A 17844-nucleotide genomic window follows, 5' to 3' on the forward strand; every position below is an offset into this window, starting at 1 on the left:
GCTCCATCATACACCGGTTCCGCGACGCTGGCCTAGCTGTGACACACACCTGGCGCTTATACAGACCGAAAATACCACACTAAGATCGCGTCGGAAACATTTACACTCTCGTAAACACACCCCATTTGCGAACAGAGTGACTGCTCCACACAAACATGGATTTCAAACGCCCACAAACGGTAAATCTCAGTCGTGAACGTGCCGCAAAAGCAGCGGCGGCACTGGGGAGCGGGGCGCGGACTCCCGCGCCTGCTTTCGAAACGGGCCGCTAGGGGGATTTCAGTGGCGCCCCTACAGGCCGCGCTCGAGGCGTATAAAAATACTACCATCGTCTGCTTCAGAGGACGTTTTCACTGGGCAATTTGGCGTACGAGGAATGCGCACGCCAAAATTTACTCGCGTGACGCTGACAGATTGTTTTGGATTAGATCGAGTTGGATTTCGGGAGGAGTTAGTGTCCATGGCAAATCCGCAGGACGCTTCGAAGCCGATTTCAGTTTTGCGCCCGATTGTAACACGCGCACAAATTTGACAGCCACTTCTAGCGAAAAAAGGTGCGTGTTAGAATCGTGCAAATACGGCACTCGGAGATTACTCGATTATTCGCTCGATGATTACTCGTCGAAAAATATCGTCACGTAAGACGCCGTTGCTTGCGTCAATCGGCCAGTGCCGTCTGAGACAACCCCAAAGCCCCGCAGTGCTGTGCAGCTAAACCAAGCATACTGCACGCAGTACCAACAGCAGTAAGTATCAGTACTTCTATGTTTACATATGCTTTCATAACTTCCACTGTTTGTTCCATCATTTGTATTTCTTTAAAAAGAATGTGGCCTAAATTTAAGAACAAATAGCTCGTTCTGCAAGCTTAAGCTCAGCCTAATTTCCGTTTCCTTTTGCCGGCCTCCGCCAACCGCACAGCAGGCTGGTATGACATCATAGGTTCTGTTGAGGGAAATGAGCTAGTGGGTCGCATGTCCATTCCCTTTTTTCCTAATTATATAGCTTATTTGAGCGAAGATTATGTTAAAGGGTGTGTCAGTATGCTTCTAACGAGGCAATCTTTTGAGTGAGCCAAACTTGTGTTTTGTCTTCATGGCCCCTTTACCTCTATATATAGATTTAAGTAACAAAAGCATAAAAAATACAAAGGGACAGTCGTTGCTGCCGTCTGGCCTCTATACTGCCGTCTGGCCTCTATACCAAGCATACTGCACGCAGTATGCTTGGTTTAGCTGCACACCACTGCGGGGCTTTGGGGTTGTCTCAGACGGCACTGGCCGATTGACGTAAGCAACGGTGTCTTACGTGACCAAATTTTTCTACGAGTAATCGTCGAGCGAGTAATCGAGTAATCTTCGAGTAATCATTTCACGAAACGATTATTTTTTCCAAGTAAAAAAACTAGCCAGCTTTAAATACAGTTAAAAACAAACCAAAGGCAGAAAACGGCTTCTCACGTTATGGTGGCGCCATCTAGGTTCAGTAACGTAAACAAACGCGCGAACAGCTGCAGTCGCTACAGTAGAGTACCTCGATGCCAGTGCCGCTATACAGGGTGGAGACACCCTTAAAACAGTTCCGTGCATCCCGTGCCGCTGAAATTGGGTCATTGTGCTTAACGCGTTGTTCTTTTCGTTTCCCACGAGACCCAGCAACGCGGAACAGATAAGATGATTCAAGCTTCGCCAGTAAAACACGTTGCGGCAATAATTTTGGCACGGTTTTGATACAATGACTTGCTTCGGCGGCGAGCTAGTGACCCAAAATGGCGGCGCTAGCGTATACGTTCCTCCACCCTCACGGCAGATGGGTGAATAAAGGCACCCTAGGATGCAGAGTGGTCAGTTCCTGTGATGTCATTGCAGACCACAAAAACACGATTTAGTGGGAAAATCAAAATTTTAACTTAAACTGATTAATTTCTCAGTGAATAAAGCATTGTTTGCATCCGGACAAGCCCTGGGGGCACTATAAAACACGAAATCTTTCGAATAAAACAAACTTGCATTTTGTCTTCATGGCTCCTTTAAGTAACATACTTTTTCATTTACCAACAATTCACTTCCATTTATAAATATTTCATCCTATTCATCAGCTTTGCCAACATCATTACTGCTTCGGATTTATTAACTTTTGCTTACATATAGTTTAAGGTCCGAGACTTCATGGCCACAAATTTTTGGGAGTGATCCCATGGTCCTCTATTCATTGTCAAAAAGAACACCACCTTGTTTCGTTTGCCAGTTGTGTTGTCACTAATCAACCTACAACTTCAAGCCCTGTCATATGAACCATGACCAGGAATAGCCTCAAAAGGCATTCTGGTTTGACAATTTCCCATGCATGCTCCATGCATTTGTGTCCTTTCCATGCCACGTGAACCCGACTGTTCATATTAACTTCCTTGCGTGGCAGTACAAGCATTCTGTTCTCAGAATACCTCAAAGCACCCCTCTGTATTGTCTCAAAATGTTAGTTGTAAATGTCCATCATGAGCAACTGAAATTTTAGTATGCTGCACAGTGATGGCATAGATAACATCGTACTGCAGCAGGCTTCAAAACTAATTCAGACAAATCCTGAGCATGGCTCTGTCAGGCTTACATCACTGGTTTTAAGCATTTAGTACTTCCAGATTTACTCCTGGATTTTTAATGCCCCTTGTGCTTCCCTGCCAGGCTTGCTTCAATGGGTTTTATTATGCACCCATGTTACACATGAGCAGCTAGACAAGGAGTATCATGGGATGTAGCCAACAGCAACACACAATGCTTTGCCAAATGTATTAGAATAGCTTTAAAATGAGCAGGTCTGTGAGTGCAAGTGTGTGTGCGGTTTTTAGTCAACTACCTGTAACAAGTTGCAATTTGACACCAGATAACACCCACCTTAGCATAAAAATAAGTGCCACTGAAATTAAACAATGGATTTTTTCTATTCGATACAAACACATCTCTTGACACAGTTAACAGACGCTAAAAACTGGATAACTCCAAGATATAAAGGCACACAGCAGTAAAACACAAATCTTGATAACACTGAACTGGTCTAGTTGAGCTTTGCTTCCCGCTGAAGGAAAATGTATGGCCAAATTGCAGGCACTATTGTTAAACAGACCTGCATTTCTTTACTTATGGTTCATAACTTGCATAACTTGTGGAAGAACCCAAAGTGCATATTTTTGAAACTTTATTTACTACCACATTTGGAAGAATGAATGTTCCAATTGCTTTTGTAAATCACACAATTTTTTTTTTCTGCCACATATACCTTGAAACAAACAAACAAGAAATTGCCTTGATGAAACTGTAATACTACACGGTGGTGCATGGTTTCAGGTTAAACATAGCACCTCCAACCAAGCACTAGAACCACAGTAAAACCTTGTTATAAGAAACACTCAAGTAAACTTGAGTATCTAGGGTTGATAAGAGAGTGAACACAGCAAAACAAACAAAACCATTTTCAGGTACCCGCCATGGTGGCTCAGTGGCTAAGGCGTGCTGCTGAGCACAAGGACGCGGGTTCAATTCCCAGTTGCGGCGGCCGCTTTTCTGATGGAGGTGAAAAGCAAAAACGCTCGTGTTTATGAGATTTCGGTGCACGTTAAAGATCCCCAGGTGGTCAAAATTAATCCGGAGCCCTACACTACGGCGCGCCTCATCGCCTGAGTTGCGTCGGCGCGTTAAATCCCACAATCCATCAATCCATTTTCAGGTGTCTTTTGTAATCGAGTGTCCCTTGTAAAAGTGTCTCTTGCAATGAGATTTTAGTGTATTCCACTGTACCTGACAGTTTGCGCAACCTGGTTGACCCACGAGTCGTGAATAGTCAGTCCATTGATGCAACATGTGCGCAGGAGAAAAAAAAAAAGAAAGAGCTGGGGTTCTACGCATTCTAGGGCTTTTCAGTGGGCATAGTGGATGACTGCACATTAATTTAAAGCACCACGAGACATTTAAGCCCAAGTGTCATGCACGTAATCATTTTGTTCTCAACCTCCATCAGGAAAAATGCACTGACGATGTACATACACCCCAATGCGAAATTTGTGCGTGGCATGAGCTGCAGTCTTCTCGGTCACGGTGCATATCTGCTATGTCTCAGAAAGTGATGGTGTGATCGGCGAATGCACGGCGGTGCGCGCTACTCTGGCGTTATCTCACAGCGTGTCACTGCCGCTGACCATATGTTGTTGCAAATCATGTTTGAACTGCCCGCGCAAATGTCACGTGGTTCGGATGAGCCACGAACGGAATAAGAGCATCTGGCAAAAGTGTGAGGGAGAGGCAGTGGGAGAGATGACACCATAGCAGCGCATGCCACCCTTTCCCTCACACTTTTGCCAGATGCCCAACAGGCGTCTCGTGCAGGCTCAGCATACTCCCCTGAACCTCACACTTTCGCCACACTTTCCTCCGCTGTTTTCTTTCTGTCTTCACTCGCTCAGTTACAACTCCGTCGCCCCCGCAAAACCACAGCAGTGGCCACCAAAGTGCTGTGCACCAAAACACTCGTGGCCAGGAATTGAACCCAACTTTGCACTCATATAGTACAACACCTTGTCAATGAGCCACTGTGGCGGGAAGTTGCAAGGGGAAGGCCCAGGGAACAAAGGGAAGCAACTCAAGACCAGTAGTCAAACAGCACGCTCTTGAGCAATGCACAGGTAAAACAAATGCTGAATTCTGTCCCAGGCAGCCTACGGCAAATCTGCAAGTATCAATTTGAACAGGCCTACCATATTGGCACTCATCACAAAGAAAGCTGAACTGTGCAGTATGCCGGCCATTTCGGTCAGCTGGTTGCCCCCTCCAGGAAGGGGTTGACGTAGCTGGCAACAAGGTGCGGCTGACTCATGTGAATGTGGTGGTCTCCATCGAGCACCTCAAGCTGAAAACTGCGGCAGTGCCCCCTGAGAACACTCGCCAGCCTCCCCTGGTGCACAGAACTGCAGCCGAAGCCGGGTGCAGCGTTCAGAACCAGCAGGTCGTTGCAGAAAGACTTATAAGAAGGTACGAGTGCGCTGCGGTCTATCCGGTCCCATAACATGGCTTTCACATGCACGTCCCTGGTGAAGGTGTAGCGGCCGTCGGGCTGCTGCCGACAGCCCCGCTTCATCAGAATCCTCACGTCGTCGGGCCGAAGGTGCCTCGTTGGCCCCCTGGCGTACAAATCGAGGACTTGCTCCTCGCTGTAGCTGGGCTGGCTGCCGAGGTCCTTGCCTTCGATTCGGAGAAAGGAAAGCATCGTGGCCTTCATCGCATTCAGGACTTGGCTCTGGCCATCGAAGATGTCCCCAAAGCCTTCTACCAGCACCAGCTTCTGCACCTGCAAGGTTTGGGGGGTTCAGAGGCAGCATGGTTTATTTTCCTTATGCACAGTGATGATGATAATGACGGCAATGCCCGCACTAAAGGTAGACATAAACACAACGAGGAAATGGTTAGGGCTAACACAAGTGAGGAATGTCGCTGTGACGAGCCAGTGTGGTAACAAAGTTACTTCTGGCGATGCTGCTCATTAAGCGTGCATGCCCATGCATGCAGCCGAGAAGCACAGAGCCAACAGTGCCAAGCCTCTGAGTTGTTAACTGGCAGGCCAAACTTTTTAATACCAGCCACGCAGCTCACACATGGGTGATAGCCGTGCTTTGTAAATATGCTGCTATGTGTGCAACACGTCAGCTTCGTTACCTGTCAACACGGAAGACGCACCTCGATGGCATATGCTTCCCTCACACGGCCACAAATTGTGGTGAAGTAGGTGTGTGCCCCAACAGGGATAGGCTATCTTGCCACCTTCTACTGCCCGAAAAGTGGTGGGTGTCATCACCTATGTACACTGCTGGCCGGGAATCTATGCTAAACAGGCTTCCTTCAAGTACTCTGGCATGAATAAAAGCAATGTTTGGCAAAGTGAGGCCTCCGGCGAGATGCAAAATGGTTTCACGATGAAAGGCAATGACAAATTAAAACTGTCTGCAAGCATGCGTACAGTGAATGTATGTCATTCGTGAACACAAGGAATGCAACATCTTCAGCATAATCATTGGAGTCAGAATTCAGGTGGAAATGAATGCACCTCTAAAGGATACAAATACTAATGGAGAAAGAACTTCCTATCCTTGAAGCGCACTCATAATTTGGAGACGCCACCATCAGGAGCACTTGCCCTTCGAGCACAATTTACAATGAGCCAGAACACCACCGATCCTGGCAAAAAGAGTTCCTTCAGGGGATTTCGTACGACCTCAATCTCCATGCTGTCTCAAAGGCCTCGCTCAGGGTTTCTGACGCACACATCCCTGCTCTTTCTGAATCAATCCCGCTCCTCGGCCATGAGGGGCGTCTCAAGCAGCCATGTGGGAAACCCACCTATTTGCGTGCAACTAGGTGCTTGTGCGCCTCAAATGAAAGCCTTTTGGAACCTACATCTCTCTGCAATACACACCATTTTTTGAATAAAGTATACAGTGAAGTACAGAGTAAAGTATTGACTACGGCGATTTTGAGCTTACGAATTCTTTTAGCTGACGTTAAGTCTCAAGCAAAGTTCTGCTTGCGAAGACACTTTCGATTGTCTACATTTTGCTGAAACAACTTGTAGTCTGTGTCAACCTATTTTTTTACTTCATTTATTTTTATTCGGTTTACACTACGCTTTCTGGTTTAATCGTTTTATGTTACAGTGAGCACAGGAAAACAAAGGGAGCACTACATCATTACCTTCTACCTATGCATTAAAACACACTGCGTATGACAGAGAATTGTTCATAATTTGTGACTGAAAATGATAGTGAAAATGCATGTCTGCAAAAACTTCACTTCAGCTGTGTTCGGCTTTACTTTTTGTTGAAAAGTAATTTATTGTAATATTTTTGTTTGAAGTAACCAGCCGATCATGTATATAAGATGACTGAATTTTAGAGCAATGCCAAATTGGCACGACTGACTGACTCACTGACCAACTGATGACTGATTCTTTTTAGTTCAGCATAAGCAGCTAGACAAAGACGTGACATTACAAAAGTGTACATTGCTTCCCTTAGGAAGAGGCACACCAAGGTGGGATTTTCCAAATCTTTATTTTTAAGGGCATAAAAAAGGCTTAAATGTATTTTCGCAGATTCCTCAATATTTCTTACGCACAAACATTTACCGTATGTTCGTGCGCAAAACCCGCACCAAAAATGCGAAAATGTCAGTGGCAAAGTAGGGGTGCGGGTAATACACGGGGTTTCTCCTTCAGTGCAGCTTCACGGCAATGCCCGTTGTGCTGTGAAGCTCCTACGCAGTAACATGACTAAGCCTTCCATGGCAGCGATTGTGCAAAACATGCAAGGACAAGGAAGGAAAAAACAAGGACGAGTGCACAGTGACAACTGAATTTTGTTACTGAATTGTGACTTTAGCCCTGCAGTTAGTGTATTGTACCTGCTAAATATACACTTTTTCTGTCTACATAGTATGTGATGTGCTGCCTGACCAGTAGCTTTGATGCAGCCTTTCCTGTATCAAATGTGTGGGCAATACTTGAGGATTTTTTTTCTTTTTTCCGGCGGGCTGAAAGTGCGGGTGTGGATTATATGCTGGGGCGAGTTATACGCGCGAAAATATGGTACCGCACTGGTTTTGTGCATAATGATTGCATTTAAAAAATGTCACAAAACAAATTTCAGGATTTCCAAAATTTCACTCTTAACAAGGTTAGACAAGTAATATAACTCCCACAATATTGCTTAGGCTGACAAAGTTATCTAACTGACCTTTGCATTTAAATGTGGCTCATACAAACGTTTAGAAACATACTTGAGGATTTTCTGATGCTCCACCATTAACGCAGAGTAAATTGATAGAAACTAGCTTAATTTAAGCTAGTATTCCTGAATTCTTCAATATCTTTGAGGCCATGAATTAACCTTTTAATATGCCGCCTTTTTCCCATGTTATTACATGTTTCTACATTCTGTTGTATCATTAATCAAATGGAATAGCAGGTACAGATGCTTTTAGCATCCTTTTGATTGGAACATAAATACAGGCAAAGCTGGGTAATAAAGTGGTAATGCTGTGCTTAAAAATAATGTTTCTGAGCTGCCGTTACTATATTACTTTTGAACCCATCACAACAGCTTGGTGAAAGTCACTCAAAATGTTTCGGTGAAAGTCACTCAAAATGTTTCCCATTGTTTTTCCCACTCGCAGACAACCGTGCAGCCTACCTTGTCGGGAAACATGCACGCGTACCGGTGTCCCACCAGGCCTCCCAAACTGTGTCCCAGCAGGCAGAAGCGGTCCCAGCCCAGGGCCCCAACGGTCCTGATCACGTCCAGCGTGCACTGCGCCATGGAGTACATGCACCCGCGGGGCAGATGCGACGAGAGGCCGTGGCCCGCAAACTCCAGCACCACAGTGCGCCAGCTGCCAGGCAATTGTTGGATCAGCGGGTCAAAGCTCCCCGCATTGTCCTGCGTGCCGTGCAGGCAGAGAAGGTGGCGTTCCGGGTCTTCCCTGGTCACAGCAGGCCAGTCCTTGGCGGCCAGGTGCCCGAAAGGCACAGGAATCGCAATCTCTCGATAAGCAGGCCGGACAGACGAAGGTTCGTGTGCGTGAGTGCACCCCGCCCTGGACCAATGGAAGCTCCAGATCGAGTGTGCTTGGCAGGCAAATCTGGAAAACAAGGGAGTAATTTCCTCATGCCGAGCTCAAAGTACACACAAACTGTCTTTCAGAAGCGATCGTCATACCTACATTTAAAAGAAGCGCACAGTCACCACCAAAGTCGCACGCTATTCAAAACATAATTTGGACCTCGCGCGTATAGGTCCCATCACTCTGATATGCCTCTTGATTAGCTAATATAATAGGCACCATTCACAAGATCAAAACATGACTTACATCTAAATCTTATATGCATCATTGTTAACCATTTTGAGTAGATTAGTTACCAACAGGCCCCATTTGCAGGAACATTAGAATCAAAATAAATTTGTGTGCATGATCTGTGTGGCTTTCTTGGGGATGAGCACCGTCAGTGCTCAAGAGAAATAAAATTTGGTCGTATCTTTCGCCTAAATTCGGAGTCACGACTACTATCTCATGTGCTAAAGTGCTTCACTGGTCATTAGACGAACCAGTGAAGCATTTTAGAGTTAGACAAACACAGAAGGCAAGAAATACAGGATTACTGCTGTCTTTGTGTTCGTCTAAGTCCGAGCTGATTCCCCATCCGAATACGTATGAACTTGCACAGACCAAAGCCATTTTGCAGTACTGGTGATCTGCTGACACAAAGTAGATTGGCTCGTGATTTCTTTAATCTAGATAACTTGCATAGGCTCTAAAACCACAGTGATGGCAGCCTACCTATATGCTACAATCTTGTATACACTTTTCAAGTCTTCAAAAGCTTGGTGTAATTACAAACCAGTTTTGATGCGTACCAGGGTAGGATGAAATTTCCAGAGGTGGTACAAAAGGAACCTTTGGAATCCCCTTCCAACTTTCTTTTATTGTAATAAAGGTCCCTAGCCTGAGAGCCGAAGCCTCTTTAGCATTTCGTCTGTTATCTGAGACGAGTTTCTGTCAAGCCAAAGCATCACTTTTGTTAGTTTCCTGCATTGTACTGCAGTGTACGCCTGTAAGGGGACTGAAAACCAATATGCCAGCATTATATAAAGGAACTGGGCAGTGATACAGTAAAACCTCGGTTCAAGAGATGCTGTTACAAGAGACACTTGGTTATAGGAGACATTTGACAATGGTTTGGTTGGTTTTCAATGACTGCCACGTTAGCAGCATTTCATGCAAGAAACACTCTGTAACTAAGGGCAACTTTTCTGGGTCCCTAGAGTAAATCATTCCCTAAACTGGAACCTCGTTAAACCTTACCTCACGGGAACACGAAGAAAGTACGTACTAACCGGAACTGCGGTTTATCCCAATGCATTAGGTTAAAGGGAAACAGAGTCGGGGATTCGGATTAAAAAGAAACTACGGCTTTTGCGAGTACGGTTTAACGAGATCCACTGTATTTAGAATAGACATGATGGAAGGGGAGCTTTATATGATAGCCCTTGCAGAGAACTGCCCGGAAGATGAAGTGTGGGCCTGCTTCCAGGAGACTGCAAAGGTTTCAGAACCTTTTGAGGAGCTTGTGTCTACAGATGTGGACCTAATGTGTTGCGAGGAGCCTACAAATCATGTAATCTTTGCACAAAGTACTAAACGGTGCCCTAAAGGATGAACCAGAGGAGGACGGGAAGGATATTGCAGAGCAGAAAGTGTCGGCAGTTAAGGCTGACAAACAGTACTGTGATAACCGGAAGGCTTGTGAAGTGAACTGTTTTACCTACAAAAGTTCGGAAGGAAGCTTATGAAATCTGTACCGCTTAAACTTCTATGAAAAGCTTTTTTAAGCCGTAGTGAGCAATTTCTTGGCGACCTGTCTAAATATACTTTCATGACGATGTATAACAAAGTGGTAATGTCCAATTCCACGGGAATTGTGTAATTTCTGGTTACAACAGACATGTTTTCCGGGTCTCTTTTGTGTCTCTTGTAACGACGTTTTACTATATGTATTCGAGGTTCTAGCCCTGAAAAGTGTGATGGGGTTAAACCTCTGGTCATAATGCTTGTAGCCTAGCCTTGAAGAGCATCGTGGTGTCTGTCCACATCGGCTCTCACTTGAACGCTCTTACCCTGAACTCCGTTTCACACCTCACTACTTTCCTTACCGAACAACCTCAAAGCACCGTACAAGTGGACCCTTTGTTGAGTGAGGATTCCAGTGATGAGAATATTCCAACAACCTGGGTCATACTTTTATTTTTGAGATAAGTGACAAGTTTGAACTCTTAATCACACTGCTTGTCAGAGTCGTCACTACACATCTTACTTGACTTATTTCTCGCACTCCCCTCACACCAGAAGGATATGCGCAGCAACAAAATTAGAAGCTCATCAGTAGCAAGAGTTGGAGGTATGTATGGCGCGGACTACTTTATTTATTTATTTATTCATTTATTCATATTACCTGCAGCGCCGATAAGGCATTACAGCACGGGGGTATACACGAATGCATGAATACAATTCATCACATGAGGGGAAAAGAAATGACACGAGGGTGAGTGACACAAATCAGCACAATAGCACGTCAAATGTACGTGCAATGTCACCGTTGAAGACAGAAAAAAAAAGAAAAAAAAAGTTTGTACTGCGGTGAAGAGTTCTGCAAGAATGTCAGCTTGTGCGGCTGATGACAACAGTGAAAATGTGCAGGGAGTGTGAGACGAAGTGTTTGGCTACAAAATGACTTCAATGGCAGCGTTCCTGGCAAGTGGGACGTACGGGCTGCATAAAGGACAGCGCTAGTGACCTCGTAACAAGAGACACTGTTACAAGAGACACTTGGTTATAAGAGACATTTTAATGAGGACGGTTTGGTTAGTTTTCCTATGTTCTTCATATTAGCAACATTGCATACAATGCAACATTGCATACAAGAGACCTTGGTTACAAGAGACACATTTCTTGGGTCCCTTGAGTGTCTCGTGTAACGAGGTTTTACTGTATTTATAGCTGTGTATTCATGAAGGTAAGCCATATGCAAAGCAGCTTTTGCGTCACTCTATGGAGTGCGCATATGTAAAATTACTTATCAATGTCTTTTTTTAATTGTCACTGTGCATCTGTGACGAGGGAGCTAACGAACAGACTAGTGAATGGAGTGATAAAAGCAGTGACAAAAGCGCGTGCCACCGCCACTTTGCCTTCAGCCTTTGTGCATCAATGCGAGGTTCTTACGAGCATGTAACATAATTCAAATGCTCTTTACGAGCATGTAGCATAATTGAAATGCTCTTCTTTAATTGTCACCACGCAGCAGTAACAATGAGAATTATTTTAGTTAAGATATTGTGCTTCTGATACGATTCGTTCCCTTTTTCCTGCTTAATTGCAGACATTTTGCGGCGCGTGTAATGACTGAAATTTTTTATGCATGCGTGTGAAAACGTCCATGACCGCGTGTTTCTCTGCTGGTACAGCCTCAATTACCGAAGCGCAAACGCACATTTGCACTTTGTTAAAATTTCTAGCCAAGAAGCCGAACTAAGGGCCATCCTGCTTGCCTTGACTGAACATGCAGGCAAGCATCCAAGCACCCTCGACCCTCCCAAATGCATAACAATTTACAGACTCAATGGACGCAATTCGAGCCCTTGGGTCATGTAAAACTACCAGCCGCACTGTCTCCAGAATCAATAAATCCATTGCTGAATGCCAACACAGTGGCTTGCAATACCAAATCGAACGTGTCTGAAGGCAAGGGATTGAAGGCAATGAAGAGGCCCACAGAATTGCCCGGGAGCAACTTGGTATTCACCCCGAGCAAGACTGTTTAGAAACCGCTGATTCAGATGCGGAGGCCGACATCGACACAGAGGATGGTGCTGCTATGGCAAATGCCGAGCGGAAGGCCGTTCTTCAAAACAAAGTTCCGGAAGACCCCAACCCGTTGCACCCCCCCCCCCCCCCCCCCCTCCCCTGATTCAGCCATTGGGCAACAGTGCAGCTAAGGCGTGTAAGAATGGGCACGGCCCTTACGCCTAGTATGTCTCACTACTTCTTCAGGCGTGGAAACCCGCACAGCACTCCTGACTGCCAGAAATGTGGTACTGGGGACATGTGCAGTACGCGACACTTCCTGTGGGAATGTTCGGCACTCAAGTGTTTCTAGAGATTGCTGCCTAAAGACACTTGGCCCGCTACGACCAGCAGACTACGAAATTCGGGTTAATTCACTTGGAGCCCCCCTCACAGGAAGCACCTGCTTGACATACCGCTGATTTCCATCAGAGACGCCGGCATTGAGGACTGCTTCTAGCTGCTTTTTTTTCCAGTTCTCCCCACTCCTTACTTCCTATCCCATTTCCGACTTGAGGCCTCCGGTCATGTCAAGGGGACTTCTTTGCAACTTTTTTTTTCTTTCAATAAACGTGTATTCAATTCAATTCAATTCAATTCAATCAATAGATGCGAGATAGCCGCGTATATTGCCGACTTCCGCATTTTCTTTGCTTGTCACTAGACTTTCCGGCATTCCAACTGCACGAAGGTATCGGCAACATGCACAAAACGCTGGTTGACCGTTTACCGTGAATTTACACAGCGTGTCAACCACGAGCAAGGTGCGCAGTTCACCAGCATCCCGTGCATTCTAAATGCGCAGTCCAGGCCTCCTCAGTGAAGAACCTTGGAGAACTTTTTGAGGTGTGAGCTTGAGAAATGCCGCCGTCCAGTTTGGTGATCGCCGTACGAAAGCTTTGCAAGGCTGATGTCGCTGTGTCAGTAATTCCGCAGCACTTTGCGGTCAACTGCTACTAACATGCGGCAGCATCTCAATTCGTCTGCTAACTTAAATTACGCATTAACAAACGCACAATGAAACGAACAGGTGAAACCGGTGAGATGAGCAACCGAAAATACAGCAGGCGACAACCTACACAACCCGCACTTCGATTGATCCGTCTTGGATCGTCCGCAGGCAGGTTTTTAGTGCACGCCTACAGAGTCATGGAGGAAGTACAGAGTACCATAACCGAGATGCACCGGCGCCTTAAAAAATAAACAGATGTAGATAATTACTTTTGGCCGGTATTTGTCATCAGTCTCACATAAAAAACGTTAGTTATCGTCATCATCTTGTGTTTTTATTTGAGCTACAATATTCTAGTTCACTATAATTGAGCTATAGTGCCTAGAATATACTCTTTATGCAAGTATAATTTAGGATTCTAGGCACCATAATTGAGCATTTGTGCTGGTGGCCACCGCTGTCTGTGTAACAATGCGAGCCGCGCCAGAGTAGGGTGCCTGGATGTTCCTCCTCGCCCGCCGCTCCGACTCGGGTGGAGACAACCGAGACAACTGCGTCGTCTGCTACGGAAGCCGCCATGCTGCATCCCGCCGCTCGGGCAGCGCGCTGCAATCACGAGGGTGTGGTATCGGGTCCTTACGCATTCCGTGGCCACAAAATGCATCCAGAGTGAGCGGGAACTTACTTGTGTGCTTTATTGTACATCTTAACCGTAAAAACACTGGGATAGCTAAGTTTACAAGATGAAATAGCGGGATAAACACGGCACACGCACACAGAAGGCCATCCGTGTTCATACGCTGCCGCGTATACGTGTTTCTCCCACTTCTTCGTTTTGTAAACTTAGTCAGCGCAAGGTTTTTACATTTTAAAATGTAACTGCATAATAATGCATCAGTGAGGCTCGCTTCTCAATTGTTAGTTTTGACATTACTTGAATTTTCTTTATGAACCAGTTCACGTCAATCCTGAGCCATTTACTTTTTTGCTACCGCGGGTGAAGTATTTATTGGAGAATTAATACGTTTAGATTAGTGAAACATTTGTTATTTGGATTGTCTTTGTGAGTTCTCGGCAAGCAATCTTCTTTTTTTTTTTTCGCAGCGAAACATCGTAATGGTGCCTGCTCTCTTTTAAAAGCATGCAGATCGATCACTAGAAATGCATTTATGATGGCTTTAAACAGATTTATTGCACTAAACGAACACCAGTGCTGCTGTGAACACAGTGACTCACTTGCTCAGAGTTTTAAGCTTTCTTTCTTTTGTTTTTGCACTAGCGTCCCCGAGGTTGAAAGTCCTCTCGGCGTATCGGACGTATCCATTTTCGTCGCAACTCGTCCTCTTGAGGAAACCGAAACACCGGCACTTTACACTCTGGCGTGTAATTTCCGCGACACCGCGGAACTGAACACTTGCTCGGCATCAAAAAATTTAGTGCGGCACCATCCCGGCAGAATGACAAATGACAAGCACGAAAAGAAGCGTGGTCAGGATTATGCGCGCATTACCATCCACGTGGGCGCAGTGAGGGGAAAAAAGGCTGACTGAGAACACGGCAGTTTCAGCTTACAGGCGCTGTCGAAAATAGTGCGGGGTAGGTATCATTCAACCTCCGTCGAACTTGCTTGCAAATAAAGGCTGTAACTTATAAATATAATTTTACGTTATCTTTGTCCACAAAGTTACTGAACAATCTGTTCTCATTGTACCGAAAAAAAAATACATCGATATTTGTTGTCACTGCGGGAACTGACACAAACACGGACGGACATGCTGTGTGGCACTACTTGAACCTCTTTACCCTGAAGGAAACTTGTTGTAAGGGGTTGCTTTGAAACTTGTGGTAAGTTGTGGTTAGTGAACCCGTCCGCCCAGCCACTACAAAGGATAAGCCTGGAAGTTATGCTGAGTGGGCGCGCCTTTTCTTTCCGTCCCCTCTTCGTTGGGCTTTTGTGGGCTCCATCGGGAGGCAATTAATGTGTCTCGCGACAATGGACGTCTTTCTGCTCCTCCTGCACGTACCTGCCTGTGACGGGACGGGGGACAGTCGAAGGGGTGGCAAAGCCCCCGGGAAAGATTGCAGGCGATGCCAGCAGAAAAGTATTAGGGCTTTGCAGAGAAGACGACCCTGTGCTCTGCCATGAAGCCGACTTTTTCAATCAGCCCCCGCCCGCCCCAGCCCGATGACGTAGGCCGCAACAGAGAATTTTGGCTTTATAGTCTAGGTGGTGTTGTCTATAGCCGCGCAGAAGGGCGAGGCTTAAAGGTGTTGTGCCACCAAATTTGTTGCTTGTGCATTCTTTGTTGCAAACGTTTTATAATTCGTTAGAAAGCATGATACATGCTCTCACACGCACATATTCTGAGTGAAAAATTTATTATCGCACGATTCATGTGAACAGGATTCGGTTTCGGTTTCTGGGCGCCGATTCAAGCAGTGACGTCACATTGTTACGAGGAGGCTCTGCCACGGCGGCGCTGCGGTACGTTGCGACTTTGCTGCGGCGTCTGCTCCCCCACATACGTGCTTCACCACGGAAGTAAACACGCCGACTCGTCACGTCAAGCCGCGACAGCTCCGACGCGGATTCTTTGTCTGCATCCTCGGATGCAGACAAATGAAAACCATGGATTTGCAAACCATAAAAATGCTAAAAAAACGCTCAAAAAAAAAAAAAAAAAAAAAAGCTGCCCCCGCCGCGAATCGAACCGGCAACGTTGACCGGATGGGCGGAACGCGCGAGACCACTGAGCCAGCGAACAAACGATTCCACTCCGCGATATAGCCGGTGTACTAGATGGAGGCCCATCCTTGGAGTCGTACGTCGGTGTTTACTAGCTAGTTTACAGAATTCCTGGCTTGTAAACTCACATTTTTTAAATAGCGCTTGCGCAGCAAGGTTCCGCGAAGCCCCCGCGACAGCTTATCGCCATCAACTCTGCTCTTCTGCGAAAGCGCTCGCAAAAATAAGTGTGCCCGGCTGCGACTGCGATTTTGCACTGAAGGGTAGTGCTTGCCGTACTTTGGTTTTACGTTTTACGTTAAAAACCTTTGCCGATACTGATCTCTTATTACCCAAATTACCCTACGTAACTGTTCTTCTGCACGAAACTGACCTTATATTTTCTACAGGCGAGCCGATCGCACACGCATTCCGGGGTAGCGCCGTCGCCGAAGAGCACGGCCGAAGCGTCGAACGCCAAAATACGGATCGCATTAGCGCTAGTGTTGAGTTGTATGGGCTTCATGGAACTTACTGAGTTTATTACCCTCCAGAAACTAACAAAATAGAGTCGCGTTCATTGCGGCACGAATGTTGTCGGGGCGCAGTTTTCGCTTCTCGGTCGATTGACGACGCGTCGTGCGACCAGTCAGGCGACCGGTTTTGTTGGCGTCTTCGGTCGGCGAGTCAGTCACACTACGGCGACTTTCCATCGGCCGACGTGTTTGTGTCGCCGTCGGCGTGGTGTGACAACGCGGTCTGGCAATTCGGCAGTTGGCCGATGTTTTAACGACTCGTCGGCATCGTCGGCGTCGCGTCGCGTCGTCGTCGCCGTCGTATCGGTATAGGGTATAGTGTGTCGATACGACCATGCGACCAAACAAACTGTGGTAACTGGAGTTCACGTTCACGTCGCTCGAGTCGCTAGCGTTGTATGACGTCACAAACTTTGCTGCGCTGGCAATTCACTGACGTCATGGTTAGTGGCGCTAGCGATGGGTCCCGATTTCCAGAAGAGCATTTAGGTAATTTTTAGAAGCGAATTAAAATATATATTAAGCGCTTGCTGTACCCAGCACTTCGTGTTGAGGGTCGTTGCATGCAGAGGAAGCCTACAGCAGGCTTTTTACAGACTTAAAATTTGGTGGCACAACACCTTTAAAGGGACCCAGAAAAGCCTTTTGTAAAAGTTACAAAAGGCCTTTATTGTCGCGTAGTACCAATATAGCGATGCAATGCCGTTGGAATTATTGATCTACATTCAGTATTAGCTGCGCCAAAAGCAATTAAGTGCACCTCTCCCCCTTGCCGATCGATTCCTCCTCCCTCAAGCAGCTGGAAACACTGGGAACAGCCATGTGACATCGCGACGCTCGACTTCCGTTCTCCGCTAGCTACATTCCTGCGCCTAGGCACGCGTCAATCGCTGCAGACCCGCCTGTTATAGTGTACTAGAACGCCTGTGCCTCGGGATCGCGCAGGAAGGAGGAAGAGCAACCGGAAGCCAATGGCAGTGACGTTGCCGGCGACCGACGATCGGCCGAATCAGGGGGGCGCCTCGCCGTTGCGTCAGCCGCGGTCGGCGTTGCGTCAGCCGCGGTCGGCGTTGCGTCAGCCGCGGTCGGCTCGCTACGGCGGCGCGCTCATCGGCTGAGAAAGGCGATCGTCAATAATTGTTTACAAATTATCCGTACAACGTATGGGGCTCACACTTGGCTCAAAAATCCTCCGTT

General features: G+C 46.5%; 1 protein-coding gene across 1 annotated transcript; it reads right to left on the reverse strand.

The window, feature by feature from the left end:
- Positions 1–2295: 2295 nt before the first annotated feature.
- Positions 2296–13507, reverse strand: LOC144170774 (serine hydrolase-like protein). Its single transcript, XM_077700765.1, has 3 exons — positions 13165–13507; positions 8228–8675; positions 2296–5334 (listed from the first exon to the last, which is right to left on the reverse strand). Exons 1-3 carry the CDS (start codon positions 13224–13226, stop codon positions 4801–4803), a joined length of 1044 nt encoding a protein of 347 aa, XP_077556891.1. The 5' UTR covers positions 13227–13507; the 3' UTR covers positions 2296–4800.
- Positions 13508–17844: the final 4337 nt, after the last annotated feature.

Source organism: Haemaphysalis longicornis, unplaced genomic scaffold (genome assembly GCF_048455015.1).
Source record: "Haemaphysalis longicornis isolate Haplotype H1 unplaced genomic scaffold, Haemaphysalis longicornis Haplotype H1 scaffold_2, whole genome shotgun sequence".
Classification (NCBI taxonomy): Eukaryota; Metazoa; Arthropoda; class Arachnida; order Ixodida; family Ixodidae; genus Haemaphysalis; species Haemaphysalis longicornis.

Excerpts from the sequence above, each read along its gene's own strand:
- LOC144170774 (XM_077700765.1), bottom strand. The coding sequence starts at position 13,226 with ATGCACGGGATGCTGGTGAACTGCGCACCTTGCTCGTGGTTGACACGC. Across the intron at positions 8,676-13,164 it reads ACACGCTGTGTAAATTCACG|ATTTGCCTGCCAAGCACACT; the intron begins GTAAACGGTCAA and ends CTTGTTTTCCAG. Across the intron at positions 5,335-8,227 it reads CGTGCATGTTTCCCGACAAG|GTGCAGAAGCTGGTGCTGGT; the intron begins GTAGGCTGCACG and ends CAAACCTTGCAG.